The sequence below is a fragment of the Ambystoma mexicanum genome, chromosome 3p (genome assembly GCF_040938575.1).
Source record: "Ambystoma mexicanum isolate Mex_15411 chromosome 3p, UKY_AmexF1_1, whole genome shotgun sequence".
Classification (NCBI taxonomy): Eukaryota; Metazoa; Chordata; class Amphibia; order Caudata; family Ambystomatidae; genus Ambystoma; species Ambystoma mexicanum.
Window position 1 is genome coordinate 1249491823 of NC_090925.1, and position 21455 is coordinate 1249513277.

At 48.6% G+C, this 21455-nt stretch overlaps 1 protein-coding gene across 1 annotated transcript in view; it reads left to right on the plus strand.

Annotated features, from left to right (window-relative positions):
- Positions 1-21455, plus strand: part of GUCY2C (guanylate cyclase 2C) — a 484448-nt gene that overhangs the window by 385430 nt on the left and 77563 nt on the right. Inside the window, exon 17 of the mRNA XM_069650287.1 lies at positions 9409-9583. Within this exon, the coding sequence (XP_069506388.1) occupies positions 9409-9583 (175 nt within the window). The remainder of the gene's footprint in view (positions 1-9408; positions 9584-21455) is intronic.

The following is a 21455-nucleotide window of genomic DNA, read 5'->3' on the forward strand; positions in this document are numbered from 1 at the left end:
TGGGGCTAAAAACAGTACATGCAGTAACCACAATGTCTGGGATACCTTGATAGAGGTAGAGGTGCCTTGCTGGGGGTACAACAATATACAATTGGCCTAAATGCAGATTATGGTCAACTAAAATGAATTGCCTAAATGTGAGATATTGCTACCTGATCTGATATACCTAGATGCAAGATATGGCTGACTAACACGATCTACCCGAGGTATGACTGACTAACACAATCTACCTAGATGCGCGATATGGCTGACTAGCACAATCTACCTAGATGCGAGGTATGGCTGACTAACACAATCTACCTAGATGCGAGATATGATTATCATTCAATTGTGATGCATCAGATTACAAGCAATGCCCCCTGCCCAAAACCCACCTTACCTAGTCAGTTGTTGATGGTTGACGACTGCAGGCTCCAACGGCAAACACTGGCAAACACAATCTGGAGCAGCTTCTGTAGGAGCTGCCCTTTGCCTCAGGGCCGTCGCCAAGGGGGCTGCAAGGGGCAGTGGGCTGCCCTTGTGAGTTTTGTAATATGGAGGGAGGGGGCTGGCAGGGAGGCGGGATTTGCCACCAGGAAGTAGGGACACAGTGGGGCTGAGCACTGAGGATACCCGATTCAGTACAAATTCCCAAAATACAATTTTTTCACTTACAAACACTGCATATTGCAGGGTACACGCCTCACCAAGTACTAGGAGCCAAAGTCTGAACATGGCATGTTCCCTTTAAAACCTGACTTTGGGCAGCCGATCCTCACACACAGACTGTAAAGATTTTCACTGCAAGGCCCCGGCACCCCAGAACCACAAGCCAGCTGAGAAACACAAGCACGTTCCATGCCATAGACACCCTTTCTAATCACGCTCAGTATTGGGCCATTTCTTACTTGGTCAATAGCCCTCAGCTTGACGTCCTACATCAAAAGCAAGTCTGATGTGCCTGAGGGGTCCCCCTTTATCCAGTATCGATATCATTGCGAGTCTGCTGTGATCGTCCAATGTTTAATACATATTTATGTATGTATTGTGGTATGGTTTAAAGCGAACCTTTCACATATATATATAACATATCATTATGATAGATAACAGAATTATAAGTACAATTAATCATGATTAAAACAATGCAGTTATAAATACTTAATTTAAGATTGCAAACCACCATTCTTTTCGTTTCCAAATTCTTGAGGGAAATCAAATCTCTTTAATTGTTGCAACAGTTTTATTTTTAGGAAAGATTTTTTTCTTCAGCTTGAATGGTTGTTTGTAATCTCAAATTGTGTATTAACAACTGCAATGTTTTAATCATGATAAATTGTACTTATAATTCCGTTATCTATCATAGTGATGTGTTGAATATATGTGAACGATTTGATTTAAACTATACCACATTAAATAAATAAAATGCTTCTGTCTAGCAACATCTTTTTGTCTATAAACTACATTGGCCCTCATTACGACCCTGGCGGAAATCGGAAAACGATGGCGGAAATGCAATACCGCCATCGAATAGCGCTCGGTGCGACTATGACCCGTCACCGCAAAGTACGATGCCATTAGCGACACCGTAGTGAACGCCAACGCTAACTGCACCAAGCACGCGCGCGCGCGCCATGCCAAACCGTAAACACCACCATGGCGCAACGGTACGCCAATTCCGACCCTAGCGGACATGTACCTAACGCCATCAAGCATGGCGGAATGCACCATTCCGCCATGGTGAGAAGTACGGCATCGCGAATCAACCGTAAACGGCCCCACTGACTGCCCGTACACCGCTCCCTGCCCACAAAGTACAACTCCCCGTAGGTGCAACGAAGCCACATGCAACCAGTGAAATGCACAAGTCACCCATGCATGCCAACGAACAAATGAACCTCAAGAGGGGCCAATGGGAGCTGCAGGGCACAGATGGCACGAATACAGAAGCCATCCCAATGGACATGACCACAGTCCCCCACCAAGAAACGCACGCAAACACAGGCACCTGTGACCAGCAACATTCAGAAAATCACAACATTCCACCAGTCCACCTGGCTGACCGGCATCTGTCACACAAAACCCAATCCCCCGCCCCTGAGCATGACAACATCCAAACTGTCATATTGGCAGCCCCCATCCCTGACCTCACGGGCTTCGTAGGCAAACGCGCCCAGTACAGGACCACGCAACAAAACTCCGAAGCTGGAACCCAATGCAGATCCCCTCACAAGACATCGCTCCCCTAATAGGAATATGCCACATCACTTGCAAAGAAGAACGCTACACGGCCCATATCAGAATAGAATTTTAATGCACATCAATATCACCAAGCCCATACAGCCATCAGGCCATGAACTCCAAAACACATTTCACCATTGTGGGCTGCATCCGCAAGAAATGACCAGCCACCACTTGTGTGACGCCCTGTTCCCTCATGGTACACAGAGCCACATTCACGTACGAAAAGGCAACATGGAAGCGCACAGAACCGCAGGGCCGTCCCAATGGGGAGGCACTAGTCCAGCTGAAAGGCCGAAATGTTGCTCCGAGCCACCAGTACTGCGTAAGGGCATGTGGCCCATTGGCGATCGTCCCATAAGATCGTAATGCTGCTCCACTGATTAACACGAAGCAGCAGGTGTCGGGAGTAAAACCCATCTGCAGGAGTGGCATACAGATGGCAGTGGCAAAAGGGGAGGAGATACCTGTCAACCAAAAGAAAAGAAAAAGAATAGAATGGCCATCAGAACTACATTCGAACAACTCACTTCAATGATCACACTAAATCCACAGCCATATGCATGCTAGCCCACTCCAAAGGATCATCACCACCCCAAAACCACTTGCGAATCATAACTATCTATATCGAGGTGAAAACACCATCACAAACGAGTGTACCTGTGCATGCGTCTGTGAAAACAGAATCCTTCAGATGGGATTGGTAACGTGCATGGACACAAGTGTCTGAAGGCGCGTCGAGACAGGGAGGGCACAACAAGGCCAGATAGACGATGGTCCCACTATGGCAGCCCTGCATCACATAGCGCAGGGGGGGCGGACAGATCCCAAGAAGCCCTGTACATGGCAAACTCTGTATCAAATCACCTGCCCATGCATCCATTCATCATTCCCTCATCCCGTAATGAAAACGCCTGAATATTTACTCACATAACATTAGAAATATCCATTGAGTCTGTGCGTTATGCAGCCTGCAAAATCCACAGTGCCCCAGCCCGTAATTCCAGTCTAGTGAAGTAACATGTATTTGGGAACGTCCTGCCTTATCGTCCACTACGCAATTGCGCATCCCATACTATTCATATCAATCATAGCATTCTCGCCATGGCCCCTGTCCCAAGGACATTGAACAATAGAACGTTATATTTGCAGTCAGACCTGTGGGCATCTCCTCGCCGCTAGCTGAAAACCGAAAGCGCCGCCCTTCGAATTCCTCATTTGCAACATCACGTCGAAGAGGCATCTGTGGCCGTTTGAAAACACTAATTAATCCATCGAGTGCGGCTGTGTGTGAAAATGGCAACTGCCTTCACCCACGAATGGGACGCCCCGCCCGTCGTTGCAACTCGGTACAGTGATGAATGAGGGCCCACCGTTACTCGAGTACTACGTTCCACTGACCCTTCACAACTCTGTTCGCGACTGCACAGATAGTATGTGAAACAATGGGACCACAGCAGAATGAACATATCAACCAATGTTACACGGCCATCGGGTACAAATACAAGATTGCAATAGCAAGATGCCATTCCACGAATTGCAGCGTTGTGCGCGGGACGTGCTCGGCCAAAGGGGAGAGCAGTTTGCACAGGTGGAATGAATCACCACAGGTGGAGGCCATTCAGCCTGGAAACACATAAATTGCACAGCCAGTCTCCTCCCACAACCACACCGAAATGCTACCGGCAGGACTCGCGATGTTGGCCCTGGGGGACCTGATAGCACTGCAAGTACTCCAACTCCAAGAAGAAGACGAACATCAACTACAACCGGCCGCACGGAGGAGACGCAGGAGGAGGAGGAGGCCAAGGCAGGGCCAGCAAGGGCCGCCAGCACAGCCACTACCACCACGCAGGCAGCCCGCAATCCCACGCCTCCGAGCCCATCCGTTCAACCTCACTGATGAGCAGATCCACACCCTCTACCGTCTGGACCGGGACACCATAACCGCCATTGTGGACATGACACAGGCTGACCTTGTCAGCATGATAGATAGCCCAACCGCCATCCCACCCCTACTGAAGGTGGTGTCTGTACTCCACTTCCTGGCCACAGGCACCTACCAGCACACAGTCGGACAGTTGCATGGCATTTCTCAGCCACTGTTCTCACGGACACTATTGCAAGTGCTCGATGCCCTCCTGCAGCACGCAGACGACTACATCTCCCTACCACGCTCGGAGCTGGAAATTACCAACACGAAAGTGGGATTCCATGCACTTGCCGGCATACCGGGTTGCATTGGTGCCATCGACTGCACCCATGTGGAATTGGTCGTCCCACATGCCATGGAGGCCCAGTACCGAAACCGAAAACAATTTCATTCTCTGAATGTACAAATGGTGTGTGACTCCAACAGGATCATTACACATTGTTGTGCCCGATTCCCTGGATCAACCCATGATTCTATGGTCTTGAGGAACTCTACGATACCACGCTACATGGAGCGACACGCAGGGAACAGATCCTGGCTACTCGGTGAGTCTCATTTCATGCATGATAATGTGGGGTATGTGATTCGGCAATGACCTGGCAGGAAGGGGGGGGGTGTGCGTACGTAGCAATGGCATTCCACATCATACGTTTCTCGTCCACATACAGGTGATGCTGGATATCCACTGAAGAGATGGCTCCTCACACCAGTCCGGAACCCACGGGACCAGCATGAGGAGGACTACAACCATGCCCACTCACGTACCCGTGTAGTCATTGAACAGGCATTCGGCCTACTGAAGGGTCGTTTCCGCTGCCTCAGCAGGTCTGGCGGGGCACTCCTGTACCGCCATGAGAAGGTTGCAAAGATGGTGATGGCATGTGTCATGCTCCACAACATGTGCGTACGTAGAAATGTGCCCATGCCCCCTGACGCAGAACTGCAAGCACCTGATGATGGTCATGATGAGGGTGGGGATGTGGCAGCACCTCAAGGAGTCCGCGAGGCACAGGAGGCCCGTGAAATTCGTCAGCATCTCATTGATGTATGCTTCTAGCACTCACGCCTGGTGGCTGATACATGGACACGGGACTCATGGCACTGTGTGTGTCTGGGACATGCACAATATGGACTGTACGCCTATGATGGCCTAGTACACAAAGATCAATGTCCACACATCTCATTGGTTGATCGTGCACTTTTTATGGCATATGTGATATCATGTTGTACACCCTATCGACCCGCCACCCAAGTGAGCCCAACGCACCCCCTCCACCCTCCCACCTCCCCCCCCCAACACCAGTGTCCAAAGATGCTCATCGTCAGTGGGCAGTCGCTATTGCAAGCCCCCTCTGCGGGTATCAGGGGCACCCCTGCCTGTGGAGCGCAGGTTCCTCCCAGATCTACGTTGGGGGCTGCCCTGGACGGAACTTGCAACGGATGATGTCTCTGCCTGCTCACGTCCATGCATGTCCCTAAGGGTCTGCGAGAGCTCAGTGAGCACACGGCGCACTGCGGCAAGTTCACCACATACGTCTTTGGACGTCGCATGCAGTTCCCCCCTCAGGCTCTCGGTGCTTCTCTCCATTTGGACTCTCAGGCTCTCGGTGCTACTCTCCATTTGTGCCCTTAGTGTCTCTGTACCTCTCTCCATTTCTGCCCTAAGTGTCTCAGTTGATGGTTCTATGTCTGCCTTAGTGCCCCCACATTCATCGGCATGGTCCTTGAGGAGCGTGGCCAGTTGCTGCTGTTGCACTATTAACTGGTCGAGGGACTGTTGCCTCTGCTGGGCCATGGCCATTTGCGGGGGTGTCACAGAGGGGCTGTTGTCCTCATGTTGCCCTGCCACAGGGCTTGTGGGGGATGGCCAGTCGTCGTCTTGTGGGTGCCCCTGCGTGGTATCCTCATGTAGTACGGGATGGGACAGACAGGGGGATTGGGACAGGTCATGGATGGATCTGACTTCGACATCCCCGTCTTCTGTGTCGGAGCATGCTGCCATCAATGGGGTGTCACCTATGGTGCTGCTGCCACCGGAGGCAGTGCCTTCTGTGGCATCCGTTGGGGGGACCTGTGGTGGTGGTGTTGTGGGCATGCTGGCTGCTGGGGTGCCTGTTGATGTTCCCTCCTCTGTGCTGCCACCTGATTTGTGCTGCTGCCGTGTCTTGATGCGTGCAGCTGAGGTGGAGGGTCTTTGGCCGTTGGTCTTGGCCCTCTTTGCAGGTGTGCTGGTAGGGGTGTCCTGCAGCTCGTCGTTTGGATCGGACCCTGTGGTGGAGTAAAGGAGGGCGAGGGTTATTGGTGGGTCTGTGGGAATTGGAATGGCATTGTATCACATGCATTGGGGTGGTACCTGAGGGTGATTTGGGTCGGGGCCTTGGAGGTGCTTCCATTTGTGTGTGGAGTGAGGGTGCAGTTGTTTGGCAGCCTGCAGTTAGGGTGTGCCTGCTGCACGTGTAGTGCGTGTTTTAGGGGTTTTTAATTATTTATGTATTTATTGTGGGTTTTAACGTGCGCTATCAGGACGATGTGTGTGGACGTTCTCCTGGACATGTGTTTCTGTTGCACTATGGGGACACATGGTGCTTCACATGGATGGACTTTGTGGATTTAGCATTGTTTTATTTGGGCCACCTACCTGATTCTTCGGATGTCTGCACTCCTTTCTCCATCCCTCCGACTCCCTCTATGCTCTCCATTCCGATGGTGGAGGCACAGATTTCTTCCCAGGGGGTCAGCTTGATGGGTGATTCCGACCCTCCCCCGGTGGCTGTGGCAATGTTGCGGTTGGCAGAGAGTATGCTGCGGACGCGTATCCGCAGGTCGTCCCATCGCTTACGGCATTGCTGTGGGGTGCGGGGTGCGGTCCCCACCGCACTTACCCGCTGTGCCACCAGAGCCCATATGGCCTTCTTGTTTGCGAGTGCCGTCCTGGTCATTTGCGTGCAGAAGACGACGGTAGCATTCTCCTGGAGGGTCTCTGTTAGCACGGTGAGTTCCTCACGGGAGAAGTGGACCTGCCGCTTGCGGTCGCACGCTTTCTTCGCTACTTTTCCCATTTTTCTTGGTTTCGCTAGGGTGGATGAAGGGTTGGGTTGTGTCTCAGGGTAGTGATTTTAGTGGTTATGTGGTTTTAGTGGTTTTATAGGTGTACGGCGGGTTGTTTCCCGTTCCGGGCCCGTGTTTTAACTTCCGTTTCCGTATATTTCCGGTCACCGTACTTTACGGTAGGCGCACACTGCGGTGTCCGCTGTGATGGGTGGCGGTATTGCACCTAGGGCGCCGTACGGCGGCGGTGTGGGCCGTTTTGGGTTCATTTCCGCCATCGCGGACTTTGCACTTCCGCCATGCCGTGGTGCTCGTGCCCGATGGGTCGGAATGGGCCGCACTTTGCTCCTTCTTGCAATGGCGGAAACGCTATTTACGCTGTGGCGGTCCGGTCAGTCACTTTCCGCCAGGGTCGTAATGAGGGCCATTGCCTTAACCAGTTTATACTGAATCCACCTGACTTTGAAAGACGTACAATAGCTATACCATACCTGTATCTGGAAAGTCTTTTATTCAGAGTCACAACTCTGTATCTCTCCTGCCCCATTCCACTTCCAGTCCTTGATCGCGATTGCTTCCAAAGGGTGAGCTAGGCAAGACTTACACTAGCTTACTTTTGCATCAGTGCCAAGCCTCCACACTAGAGTCTGGCAAACATCTAGCCACCTATTACTTGAGACTGGACTAGTAAATGTCGCCATTCAAAGCCTACAAGAAATGTACGACTTCCAGATTACCAGACGGATGCGAGGACGGGGCGCTCATATTAAAGAAGCTCACCTGTAGGATTCTGCATCCTTTACACAGGAAGCGGTGGGGGCCAGGTCCCATACATAAATACCTGTTCCTGGTGTTCACGCTGTGCATGTTGCTGAGTTCAGGGAATGTCTTCAAACTCAAGCGACACATTTTATAATGTGAATCCAGGACTGCATTGCTACGAGTACCGCCCAGTGACGCTCAGGTGAATAGGTTTCTGCCCCTGTTTTGAGAAGTATCCACTATCGCAGAGCGTTAAACAGAGGATGCGCCTGACTGGGGCAGTATGGTGAGCCTGCGTTCCAACCCGCTGCTAGTAGTGTGGGGGTGGCACATTTCCTCTGGGGGTCACAGTATGTGGAGCAGCTCAGGCTGTAGAGACTAACTCTGCAAACATGTTAATGCAACTACTCATGCAGGAACAATAGAACATTTACATACAATTATTTCCAGCCGACCATAGCTGGCTGGCAACCTAGAAGATGCTCTTAGACAACCAGCCCATCGCCCTGGCAGACTTGGGGGTAGCCGACCCATAATGCCAGGAAACAATCGGACACAGAGACATAGAAGATAAACTCCTTACAATTTTAAAAGTGCTAGGGACGAGGATGCTCGTCCTTTTTGCATAGACTTGATTAAAGCTCACCAGTTAAAAGGTTAAGGTTTGTATAAACGCACCACTTCTGTGGACATCTGCCGCAGGCGCCCTAGAATACAGCTACGGCTAAGACAAATTCGGTCTAGCTGGTCACATAACTTTTCACATTAAAACACCAGACTTACCTAAACAATTCTGTCATTAGAATACAGCGACAACTTACGACAAATTCAGTCTGGCTGGGTACACATCGAGTCTCCTGCTTTAGCAATGTGTCATGACCACCCTCAGCACCCGCCGATGTTCCTGACCATCTGGGGCTGCTCACTGGAGCCTAGCCAGTCCTCCTAAATCCTAATCTTGGCCAAATGCACACACGCATCTTAAAGCTTACTTTTAGAACATTTTCCATACATGGACTTCAGTCCCCGAGGGAGTTCCCATCACAAAGCACTTTGAGGCTATACAAATGGGGAAAGGCGCTACATAAATGACGATTACAATACAACCTCTTAAAGAATGAAAGGCTGAGTTGGCCTTGCCAGGAATAAAACCTGCAACCGCAGATTAGATACAGATCTCAACAGCAAGCACTCCACCCACTGAACTATCTTAATAACAAGAAAGATTACCTGCAAAGCACCATGGTAATGGGTGGGTTACACATTTTTTCTAATTCCTATTTAGTTCCTTTTTTGTGCCAAAAGACTATAAACCAATGGTTTAAATAAAACGTAAGCACAGTGATTCAGGTCACTAAATTATAATGTGCCTATAACTAAAGCGGATTTTTCACCTTAATGGTTTGTGTTTCAATTTGTGTTCTGGGCCATTTGTTTTGTACCATCAGGTGGAGACCATTGGAGATGCATATATGGTTGCCAGTGGCCTACCGGACAGGAATGGCAACCGGCACGCGGTGGATATCTGCCGAATGGCTTTGGACATCCTCAGCTTCATGGGAACCTTCAAGCTCCAGCACCTGCCGGGCCTGCCTCTGTGGATACGCATCGGGATTCACTCTGGTAAGTGGAATGGGTGGATTCAGGCCATGGGAGAGGGGGGCCATTTACTAACGGCCGTTTCACAGACCACTCGCGCCAGTAGGGTAACAGCCAGCATCCCTGTAGACTGTGTTTTATCTCACAAGGAGACAAAATGGATGTCTGAGGAAAGGTACCTACTGTAGGTATATAGAACAGGGCTCTCCAAATATCTCTCATTGGGATTGGCCGCATTTGCTTGTACATTGTGCTGATATTCTGAAAGCATATTGGTTTTGGCTCTTAAGGATTGGACTTGGTGGCTCCAAATATAGAAGCCAGGGTTGCCAGAAAAGTAAACCCATCTATAGTCCAAATCAAGTTGGTATGTAGCCCAACCGCATACTTCTGAAAGGGCGTAAACACTGTGTTCAAAATATGATTTGCGTGCATGAAAGACCACTTGTTTAGCATTGTATACTCTGCTGCATCCAAAAAGGAGGGAGTGGGGTATGGGAGATGAGGGGAGGGGTTGGGGCAGGGCAGTGCTTGACCTTTTGGTTTGCCATCTTTATTGGCTCTTGTTAATTTGGTGATTAACTAGAAAATGCCTGGATGTAAAGGATTGCCATGTGGCAAGGGTGTAGAAGTCAATAACAAACTGACGCCGATAATTGTGGCTCAGAAAGTGTGATTTGCTAACCAGACCCCCCCACATTTCAGCAAATGCCATGCCAAAAGCATAGTGTGCACCTGTACCCTGATGAAGCACCTACTCATTAGTGGGACAAAGCATGTTCAGAGGTCACAGGTGTGCTCTTGAAAGCTACAGTGACAGCCAAATCAGTGCAGGGGCTGTATTTAAAATATGTACCTCTGTTCCCAAACCACATAACTATAAGAGGTATTATCCTGGTTGCATTTGAAAACTTTAAATGTAAGCCATATGAAATAAGCACACTGTAAGTAGGTATTAAGTGCTTTATTCTTCTGGACCCCCGAAGCAGCCGCCTCCGGGGGCAGCCTCCAATCAACTGACCCGTGTGGAATGTTGATCCATGAAGCTGGAACAACATTCCACACGCACCAGCCATAAATCACATTCACATTACAACATATCCTCTTCCGTTATTATAATGAAAAGCATCAAACACAGAAATGCAAAACATTTTTAAAATACACAACAATAAAATTTGAATAAATAAGAATATAATAGTAATTAGCGAAACAGTACCATAAAATGCTGAAAGAACATAAACTACAAGAACATTTCATCCACCAAATGGACGCACTGTACCACTATAACACTTAGGGCCTCATTACACAGTAGGCGGTAAGGGTTTACCGGTACCGGTAAGGGCACCGGTACCGGTAAACCCTTACCGCCTTACTACGAAGTCCCTTTGCGGGACCCGACCTTAACGGCTGGTGTAGACCAGCCGTTAAAGTTGGGACCCGCAAAGGGACCTTGGTGCTAATTACGGTACTGCAATTTGCGGTACCGTAATTAGCCCCTTCCCCATTCCCATTGAGCCCTATGGGGCAAAAATGGGAATGGGGAAGGGCTATGGAGAAAGGCGGAATTACCGTCCCGCCAACCTTGGAATGGGGTGGTAATTCCCCTTTCCTCCATGGTGGTACCGGTATGGTACCGGCGGCAACCATGGTGCTAATAGCACCATGGTTTACCGCATTCCGTGTAATGAGGCCCATAGTCTTTGAATTTTGCAGGAAGACCACGACGTCTCAAAGGACGTCCCTCCCCACCACTTCCTTCATCACTCACCCTACCAGTCTCTTCGCCTTCCTGGTGAAGCACCTCATGCTGCATACCACTCTCACTCACATCACCACCAACATCCCTCATCCTACAACCAGTTTCCACTGTCTTAACACTCCCATTCACAGGCATAAAATCCAGAACATCACTAGTTTCATCAGAGGCATCATCATTGACACTGTCCTTGTTCCTGTCCAAAACCACCACCCTTCTCTTACTCCAAGTGGAGCCATCCTCCAACCGCACATGCCCCAAACCACTTTTCACCACTCTCCTGGCAGGCAGAAATGCAGTTCCATCTTTCTGAACAAACCTGGGATTTTTAATGTGCACCCAATCACCTACCTGCACCTGCAATTCCTTTCTACCACTTTGGGAAAGTCTTACACCCTCCTGGTGAGCAACCACTCTCTGATGAACACTCTCCAAATCTAGCCCACACGGACCACCACTCCCCAACACCATGGGCCTCAGGGTGGTACCTGGCTTTCTTCCTCTCATGAGTTCAAAAGGCGATCTCCTCGTACTAACAGACGGAGTTCTCCGATATGCAGCTAAATAATCCGAAACCGTCTCTTTCCAGTCCAGACCATTCGCCAAAGCCAACTGTATAGCGCTCTTAATCGTGCCATTCACCCTCTCCACCAGGCCATTAGCCTTAGGATTATATAAAGCTGTACGATGGTGTTCCACTCCACACCGCCCCAGAAACTCTCTCTTGGCCCTTGAGGTGAATTGCATGCCATTATCAGTAACTAGACTAGATGGTATGCCCTCCCTGTCAAACACCTTTGTGAGAAAAGCAATGACACAATCGGTGGTGACATTGCCAAACGCTGCCACCTCTATCCACCTGGACGTATAATCAATGAGTACTAGTAAGAACCGATACTCCTGCTCCAAACATTCGAAAGGACCCATAATGTCCAGTGAAAGCTTGGACCACACCTCCTTAGGCACTTCAACCGGGTGCACAGGTTGAGGACACATCACCTTGCTTTTGTCACTAGAAGCACATGCCAGACAGTCTTTCACACAAGCCTCCACGTCCCGATCCATAGATGGCCGCCAGTACTCCTCCCGTAACCTCCTCTTGGTCAAAGAACGGCCAATATGCCCGGCATGAGCCAAATCCACAATTTTGCCCCTCAAAGTGACCGGTGGCACCAATCTGACATCTCTGGACACACCCCAGGGTCCCTCAGCCAACTCACTCAGAACCTGAGCATACCCCCTTCCTTCCGGCCTATCGCTGACCGACACCCAGCCCTTGCTAAGGCCCTCTCTTATCCACTTTAATTCAGCATCCTTCTCGCTCTCCACGTCCCACACGGCCTTATCCACCGCTGGAACAATACAAGCAATCTGGCACTCACGTAAATCCTCCCCTTCACCAGAATCATCACAAGAACTTGCCTGCTCCCACACAGGCAGCCGCGACAAACAGTCGGCAACCATGTTTTGCTTCCCTGGAACGTACTGAACCACGAAATTGTATTCTTGCAACTCAACTGACCACTTGGCAATCCTTGGCGACACTGCAACCACACCCCGGGTGGAAAACACTTGCACTAGGGGTTTATGATCCGTCCTCACAACAAACGGGATGCCCCAAAGAAACGTCCTAAAGTGTTTGGATGCCCACACCACCGCCAACGTCTCCTTCTCTATAACTGAGTATCTACACTAGGCATCCCTCAATGTCCTCAATGCAAACGCCACTGGTGTGCGCTCCCCTCCACGCCATTGCTCCAAAACAGTGCCCAAACCTACCTCGCTGGCATCAACTGTGAGGGTAGTCCTGAGCTTGGGATCAAATGACCGTAAACATGGGGCCCGCTCCACCTCATTCTTCTCAGCCACAAACTCCTCACCACATTCATCCGACCACACAAACCTAGCCGATTTCTTCATGAGGGCCCTCATGGCAACCGTCTTATCTGAGTAATTGGGTATGAATTTTGCATAACACTCCACCAAACCCAAAAATGCTCTCAATTGGTCCTTATTAGTAGGTACAGGGGTATCCTTCATAGTTAGAACCAACTCCGTCTTAGGACTGACACCTTGAGCGTCCCAAGTATGCCCCAAATATGTCATTTTATTCACACCAATCTTGCACTTAGACAATTTCACAGTTAGACCCTTCTCCTTCAACACCTCCAGCACATGCCGCAGTCTGTCATCATGCTCCCTCCTACATCCACCCCACACCAGGATGTCATCTTGAAAGTAACATACCCCAGGCAAACCACCAAACATTTCTTGCATTAACCTTTGGAAAACTGCTGATGCTGATGCCAATCCAAAGGGCATACGACAAAATCGGTAAGCCCCAAATGGCGTCACAAAGGAATTAAGATGTCTTGAGTTAACATGCGAAACAATCTGGTGGTATGCTGCTGACAAATCCAGTGTGGAGAAACATGTCGCTTTGAAGTCAACAGAAGTTCATTAATGTTCGGCAAGGGATTGCGATCCACCCAGATATTAGAATTCAGACCTCGTAAATCCACACACATCCTAATACTTCCATACCCTTTTTTAACCAAAACCACCGGAAACAGCCACTCCGATACCTCAATGGGTTCAATAACCCCCGCAGCCATTAATCTATTCAATTCAACCTTCAAACCCTCCCTTGCCATAAACGGAACACCCCTTACCTTATGGACCTCGGGTATGGCACCCCTTTTCAACACAATCCGATTAGAAAATCCCTTGAGCTTACCCAAAGCATCAGAAAACACTTCCGGAAACTCTGCCTTGACCGATTCTGATGTCCATTGACTGTTAACCTCACCCCCCTCCAAAACACTGAGCACTGGGACCTCCATTCCCGGGTGTATCTCCATGCCTAAAGCCGCCTGCTCCTCCCAACCCAGAATGCTAATACCTTTGTGTGCCACATACAACTTTCCAATGGTATGTCGACCCTTGAACCCAAAAGAGGACAAGTTATAACCCTAGACTTCAATCGGGTTTTGACCATAAGCACTAGGGTTAATATCAGCTCCTTGCAGTGTAGATATATCCTTCCCCAATTTCTCCACATACACCTCAAGAGACACCAATGTATAGGGTGACCCTGAGTCAACCAACATTTCTAAAGGGCAGTCATCCACCAACACTGAGACCCACGGACCCTTGTGAGCCATCCCATCAACATGCAGACCATGTTCAGGTCCACTAATAGCCACAGCCTCCTGATTGGAAGTACCACCTTCTGGTATTACACTTGCTACCCCATTGAATTTGCACATACGGGCAAAGTGACCAACATGCTTACACTTCCTACATTTCATGTTGCTAGCGGGGTAAACCTTAGAATCAGTTGAATGGCTTGACCAACCAGACTTCTGGCAACACTCCTTCCCCTTCAACCCTTTTCCACCCTGAATGCCATTCCTCTCAATCCCTTTTTTATTTTCCATGCCACCCCCCCTATTACGAGGCAAAACAGCTTGAACTCTTTCCCTGGAGTTATCCTTCTCAGTGACAATCTGCACACTCGCCCTGGAAGTCTCAATTGCCCTGGCAATTTCCAAAACCTTGTCCAATGGCGGATCATTCTTAATCCAAAGTCTTTCCCTTATTTTCTGGTTACAGGTCTTCATCATCACCTGGTCCCTGATGTGTTCATCCAAATTCCCTGGAAACGTACATGTGGCAATTAATGCCCGTAATGCAGTCACATAAGTATCAATGCTTTCACTCGAAGCTTGTGCCCTGGAAAAGAATTTATATCGTTCCAGCACTACATTAATCCTCTTCCGAAAGCGAGTTTCCAACTTTTTCAGCGCTGTTTCATAGGCACTTACGACGACCTCCCCTTCACCACCTCCCGGCACAGTCACATTCTCACCAGGCAAATGTGGAAAGACCCTCAATCCTTCAGTGCCAATACAGTTCAATAGGGCAGCCTCCTTTTCATCATCCAAAAACTTGGAACCACCAGCTGCCCTCAAGTACACTTTAAAAGAATCCACCCATTGCTCCAAAGGAGCAACAGGTTCGCCTGGTGTGGGCAGAAATGCCGGTGGGGGTCTAGCAGCTGAATGCAACATGTCAAAATAAGTAAACTGTACCTGAATGCAGCAAATAATGGCTTCCGACCCGTTTGAACTGCCAAATTTGTCTGTTAATAACCAATTTCTTCCTTACCACTCAATCTACTCCTCACCCTCAATGCTGGCGGATGGACAGCACAATCAAAGAGCAGCCTACCTTGTCTTCGGAACTGCAAGAAGTGATGAGAGTTCACCTGCCACACTCTCCCTGCACTTATAAATAAAGCACTTGGAGACCACAGCAGGGAAACCCTCGAACGGGAGAAAACCCTGGGCGGTTTGAGTGTGCTGGTCTGGAGGAACTGGGGAACGTGGCTAGTGAGCGTAGTCTTCCCCTTTACTCGTAAGTATATTCTACTTCTCGTGGATGTAACTAGAATAACAAGAAGAGAATTAATAGAGGGTCTTATAGGAAGCAATATCAGAAGGGAAAAGTGAATGAAGGTACCTTTCTGGGATGCAGGTTTGCTGAATGAGAGAGAAGAGGGATAGGAAGTCTTGATGTTGGTAAACACGCTCGATTCCTTTAAGAAACAGAGTAAGAGAAATGAGAGGTTTCAAGTGGCAGATTAGAAAGCTCTACCCTGTTACTACTCTATTGAGGATTCCATTTACCTAAGTAGGTAAAGACACTATCCGTGACTTGAGGAGAAAGAGTTGTGGGTAACGTAGTCTTGTACCAAGGATCCTCGTTAGCAGCGAGGAAAGCTACCTGAAAAGGCGAAGAGTTATTGCCGGCTAAATAGCAGCAAGACACAAACCTGATCTCCGATAAATTACGAAATCTACTAGAAAAGGGTCTCGGGTTATGCTATGAGCGGGAAGAATCGCGTCTTCGCTCAGTGGGCGCGTAGGAGGGAACTGCCTGGAATACAAAGGAAACGGGAGGTAAGGAAAGTGGAAAGTTGCAGAAAGGTAACGATTCGGTAGAGAGTTCGTAAGATATCTGATTACTCACGTAACGTGGCTACAGTAAACAGTAGCAATGCGCTGCTGTCCCGGCTTCTGGTTCAGATTAACTGTTTCTGGGTAAGAGGGAGGAGCCTCCTGTCTGCCGTTCTGTAGGTCTAGAATGCAGCTCTCAGTGAGATGCGCCATCTTGGGAGAACGATACGCCATCTTGGGTGTAGCGCGATATATTGACGAGATATGACGCCAGCGGTGCCAAATAGACCAGGTCCGCCGGCGATTCATAACATAGTCACTCACTGCAGATCAATGCAAGCCACCACGCTCGCGCCAAAGTCACGCCAACATCTGACCTTAAAAGACCAAAAAAAAATGTCACCCAGTGAGAACGTTTGCAGAGCGTTTCAAATCCCCAATCCAAACAGTATGCAGGTCCTCTCCACCTCTCCTCAGCTCCTCCAGAATCACAGCCACGCCCCCTTGCCAGCCCCTCGCAATCACGTAGCTAGCGTGCTGCAAGAAGTGCACGCAAACGGGGCGTGCCACCCACAGCCAATCCCGGAGGGGATAGGACCAAAACACTTCCTGGGGGGCGGGGTAAGAAGCCCCTCCAGTCCGCGTCAATCCAACGCTGACCGCGAATCACCGGCACTGTGTCGATGCCCTAGCAGTGCTGCGCCGCCGCTCACACTGCAGTGGACAGCCTCAATCCACTTCGGCCTCACCCAGGGGGTCCACGGGGTGCGCTCCGGCACGGGTGTGTGGACGGCACACCGGCAATTGGCCGCACCAACCACGGGACTGCTTCAGCCCAAGTAGCCGCACTGTTCCCTGGTTACTTCCTCAGGGGAACACCGTCGGGTCCTGCACGCGTGAACATGGGGGTCCAAGCTCCTCGTCGCCAGTGAAATAGGCACACTGTAAGTAGGTATTAAGTGCTTTATTCTTCTGGAACCCTGAAGCAACTAACCTATGTGGAATGTTGATGCATGAAGCTGGAACAACATTCCACATGCGCCAGCCATAAATCACATTCACATTACAACACCATACTTCAGTTTAAGGTGGGGGCTAGTTTCTATCATAATTATGAAAGCCACATCAAATTGGCATCATACTTCTATGCTCCATATACTAGCTATCTTGTTTCACCCAGCAGAACAGGAGCCAGTGGGTGCTGCCTCTCATTTTGATCCTTCGTGAGGTCAGGCACCACCTGCCTTCAGCAAGACATCCCCTCAGCAAGACATTCCCTCAGCAGGAGCTATCAACGGGGAAATAGGAATCAAAGGGCATGGCCCTACACAAAAGGACTAGCCTCACACCAGGGTGTGCATGGCAAAGGGCCTTTAATGATGTGGGTAAGAGGACGGGGCAGAATTAGTGTAGACAGAGGGAGCTCAGCATAGTTGCAGCAGTGCTCCACCATCTTGTTTATCCCCTCCATGTCCTTTAGCACAAAGTGCTTTGGCTATGATGCAAGGAGGCAAAGCCCACTTGTCACAAGAAAAGGGAATGAATACCTTGAAGCAGGCTTCCTTTTGTCCATTCACCTGTGGACACTTGGCTATTAAAGAGGGGGTCTCTCACACATTTGATTCACTTTTGAACTTCAAGAGGTAAGGAAGAATTAATTATGACCTCTTTTTGGAGAGTAGATCTTTCCAAAGCCCTCAGCCATTGAGGTGAAAAAGGAGCAAAGCAAGGCAGAGTGAAGCTCTGCTTCCTACCCACTCCCAGGGCAACACTGGAGGTGATTCATGTTGAAGACTAGGACCTGCCACTCTGCACCAAACCTCCCTAGGCTGGCTGAGCTTAAGCATAAAGAACTCATCCTGGCTTAAAGCACCTGTAATGAGTCTCACAGCATCTAGGGTTCCACATCAGCCAAAGCTCCCTGTTCTACTACATCAAACTAGTTTGAAACGCATTTGAACCTTGTTCACCACACTCGAACCAGAGGAATTCACTGGTGCTGCTTTTGCCACTCCATTGAACTTCATACTACCACTAAATTACACTTGTTGTACTGTCTCGCTGCCACATCATGGCAAGTGAACACATGTCACCTGTTCAGCACCAACAACTTGGCCACCACTGCGCACCAATTGGAACCGCTGCCTCTTCAAACTCTGTATGGTATCATCAAGCGAACTGATGGACTTCGACTGAAGCATCACTCGACTACCTGAAGCAGCGTTTACCAATGTCTCAAACTGACCTGACTCCTGATTCAACCCTGGTGATCCATTCAAACCGCACAACCTGATTGGCGCACTCGAACTGTCCCCAGCTCCTATTTTGAACCAACTAGATGCAAGCTCGACTCTTGACCCAGCACGACTCACTAAACTCGAACCTGGTCCAACCGGCAACACAGCACAGCTCGAACCCTAGTCCAGTGCTGTTGACCACCTAAGAACAGCAAGAAGGTACTACTGACTCAAACACACCCTGCTAGCCCATCTTTGGGCCCGAGAGACTGGTTAGGTGACCTTTGATCCTTTTCCTCACATATCCTTTTCCATTCATTTTGGTTGCTGATTCCCTTTTCCCCCGTTTCATTACCCAGACTGTTGCATCTTTCTATCTATTGCATATCCTGTGTTCTCTCTACAGGGAAGGGTTTTTAGGTAGTGTTTTCAATAGATATTTGTACACTGGTGTGTTTTTTCAAAGTATATATATATATATATATATATATATATATATATATATATATATATATATATATAGAACCGTGATTGGACATTCTGTTTATTTTGGACTGTTTTTACTTTGCTATTGGGTTACTACTGAATCATATTCAGACCGCATCTGAGCATATAGTCTTCCCTCCGGCCACATTTCCACAAAAGGTGAAGGAGGTATATCTTTTTTTTTCTTAGTTGTGCATGTTTTATTTTTATGATTGGGGTCACTGTTGGTTTGTAGACCTGTGAAGGCTGAGTAAGTTGTTTCACTACTACTAACCCGTATACTCCTGCAGAGCAGAAGACATTTTTTCACACTGGATTTATTAAAATTAGCACTAGATCCCTGCCTAAGATACTATTTAACAGAGATCTCTCTAGCGCATATGTGTTAGTATTATATTTGAGTCATCATTTACACTAAAACACGCAATTAAAAACATCTGGGTGGAAAAGCGTGTTTTGTCTAACATTTCAGAACTTTTGATAACAATGGGACAAGCCAGTTGGTTCTTGATGTTTGACTCGTCACTGCGCTCTTAGTAGATTACCTGGAATAAGGAGTCCTGCAATGTATCATCCTCAGACTGATCAGGGAGCAAAGACCTCACAGGAAGAACATGGGGGTCCTATCCCACAAGATGAAACTGTCAGGAATTTTTTTCAGTTGGTTTACTTCCCTCCTCACTGACATAACACATTTTTTTCCCACGCCCACTGTGGATCAAATCTCACCCCAGTCAAATAGGGAATACAACATGGATCATCCCTATCTCCCCTCCTGTTCGGCCTGTACCTGTTCAACCTATAACCTTGGCAGATGCAGGCTGTCAGCCGGGCCGCCAACATCAGTAATAGATCTCCAATGGCCGACTGCAGCCCCTCACTATTCTCACCGCCGAGCGGCCTGGGATCCAGGCAGGAGTACGTACCAGCCGCAGGCTTATCTTTCCACAGCTCCAACACCGGACCACTTCAACGCTCACCGGCAGTTGGCACAGGATCTCCCTGAATCGACCAGCACAGCACGCACATGCTGACAGCCGACAGCGCACAGCGGGATCTCCCTCACAGAGTAAACGTCCTTTCTCCCCCAGGCGGGAGCAGATGAAACAACGTGGCAGCCGACTATGCAAGGGCTGTGGCTTCTCCTACCACATCGGGGGTGCACAATACATCTGGGACAGTCATGGATAGGACTGCTCCAGTACTGAGACTGATGGGTACCCTGTTGCAACCAGCTGTGATGGTTCTCAGATTCAGGCCAATTGTTGGCCTTCTGCTGTAGAAAGGTCTCTGTTTTCTTAATTCAATGCTACATTCAGGTTCCGTTCAACTAAGACTAATCGCAGGAGACCACTCAGCAGTCATCCTTATCCACTCCACCTCAGGCCCAACGGATGCCCTCCAAATGAACATTCAGTCCCTGCTCCCAGCATCCTCCTGAGCTGTCCCTCATCCACCTGGGCCTGCATACTACCAGCATTCACAGGCGGCCAGCAGGATAAGACACAGCCGCTCACACCCAGGGCAGAACCGCCTCTCACACTCACAGTGCAAGAAATAATGGTACGCTCACGTACGGCGGGTGGACTGGGAACAAAATGTGGCAGTGGAATTGTTTTTCAAAATGGCACAATTGTACATCCTGCAAGCCTCAATAGGGTCTGGGCGTTCTGACACACCACAATTTGGAAAGAATGGGTCCAAATAGTAAATTGAAATGCACATTTGTGCCATTATTCAGAGATTTGTATTGAATTTGAATTATAAATTACTAGAACAATGTAATGTTATGACGACCTGTCTCATAACACAGGCTAATCTCATATCATCTTTTCAACGTATGCAGTGATTTGGTCAAATAGAAAACAAAGAATCATTTTTTAACGAAAAAAAAATATCTGATAAAAACTAATTAATTTTGGAAAATTATATATATGGGGTTATGAATGGGAATAGTAATTTTGGGGGTGGGGAAATGTAGTTAAAAAAGACAGAGCCTGGGGCTGGGGAACCCCCCCAAAAACAATGAAAACTAAATTCTTAATTTTTTATAGATCAACTAAGCTTATCACACACTGAGGCACTTTCTGGTAGTAACAAAGGCATGAAACGGTGGGAATATTTATGGATATTGTTTATCTTACTCAACTGAACCTTGCTGCCATTAAGTAAGTATGGTTAATTACTTAATCAAGCAAGTTGTTACCTTGCGCTATCAGCCAGCACACTATAGGTTACAAGAGTGCACATATTTACTTCTCTAGAGTTCACAAATTCCATGGCAATGTGCCTCAGTAGAAAGTCACAGTTTCCGTGCATTGCAAGCCCTTCTGTTGACAATACTAAAGGAATGCAAGGTTCAAGAAAAATGCTTTGTTCAGGCAAGGACACATTTTGATGGCATGCATTAAGGCAAACGTATATCTTTTGTATCTCTCTTTTTATCTTTTTGCTGT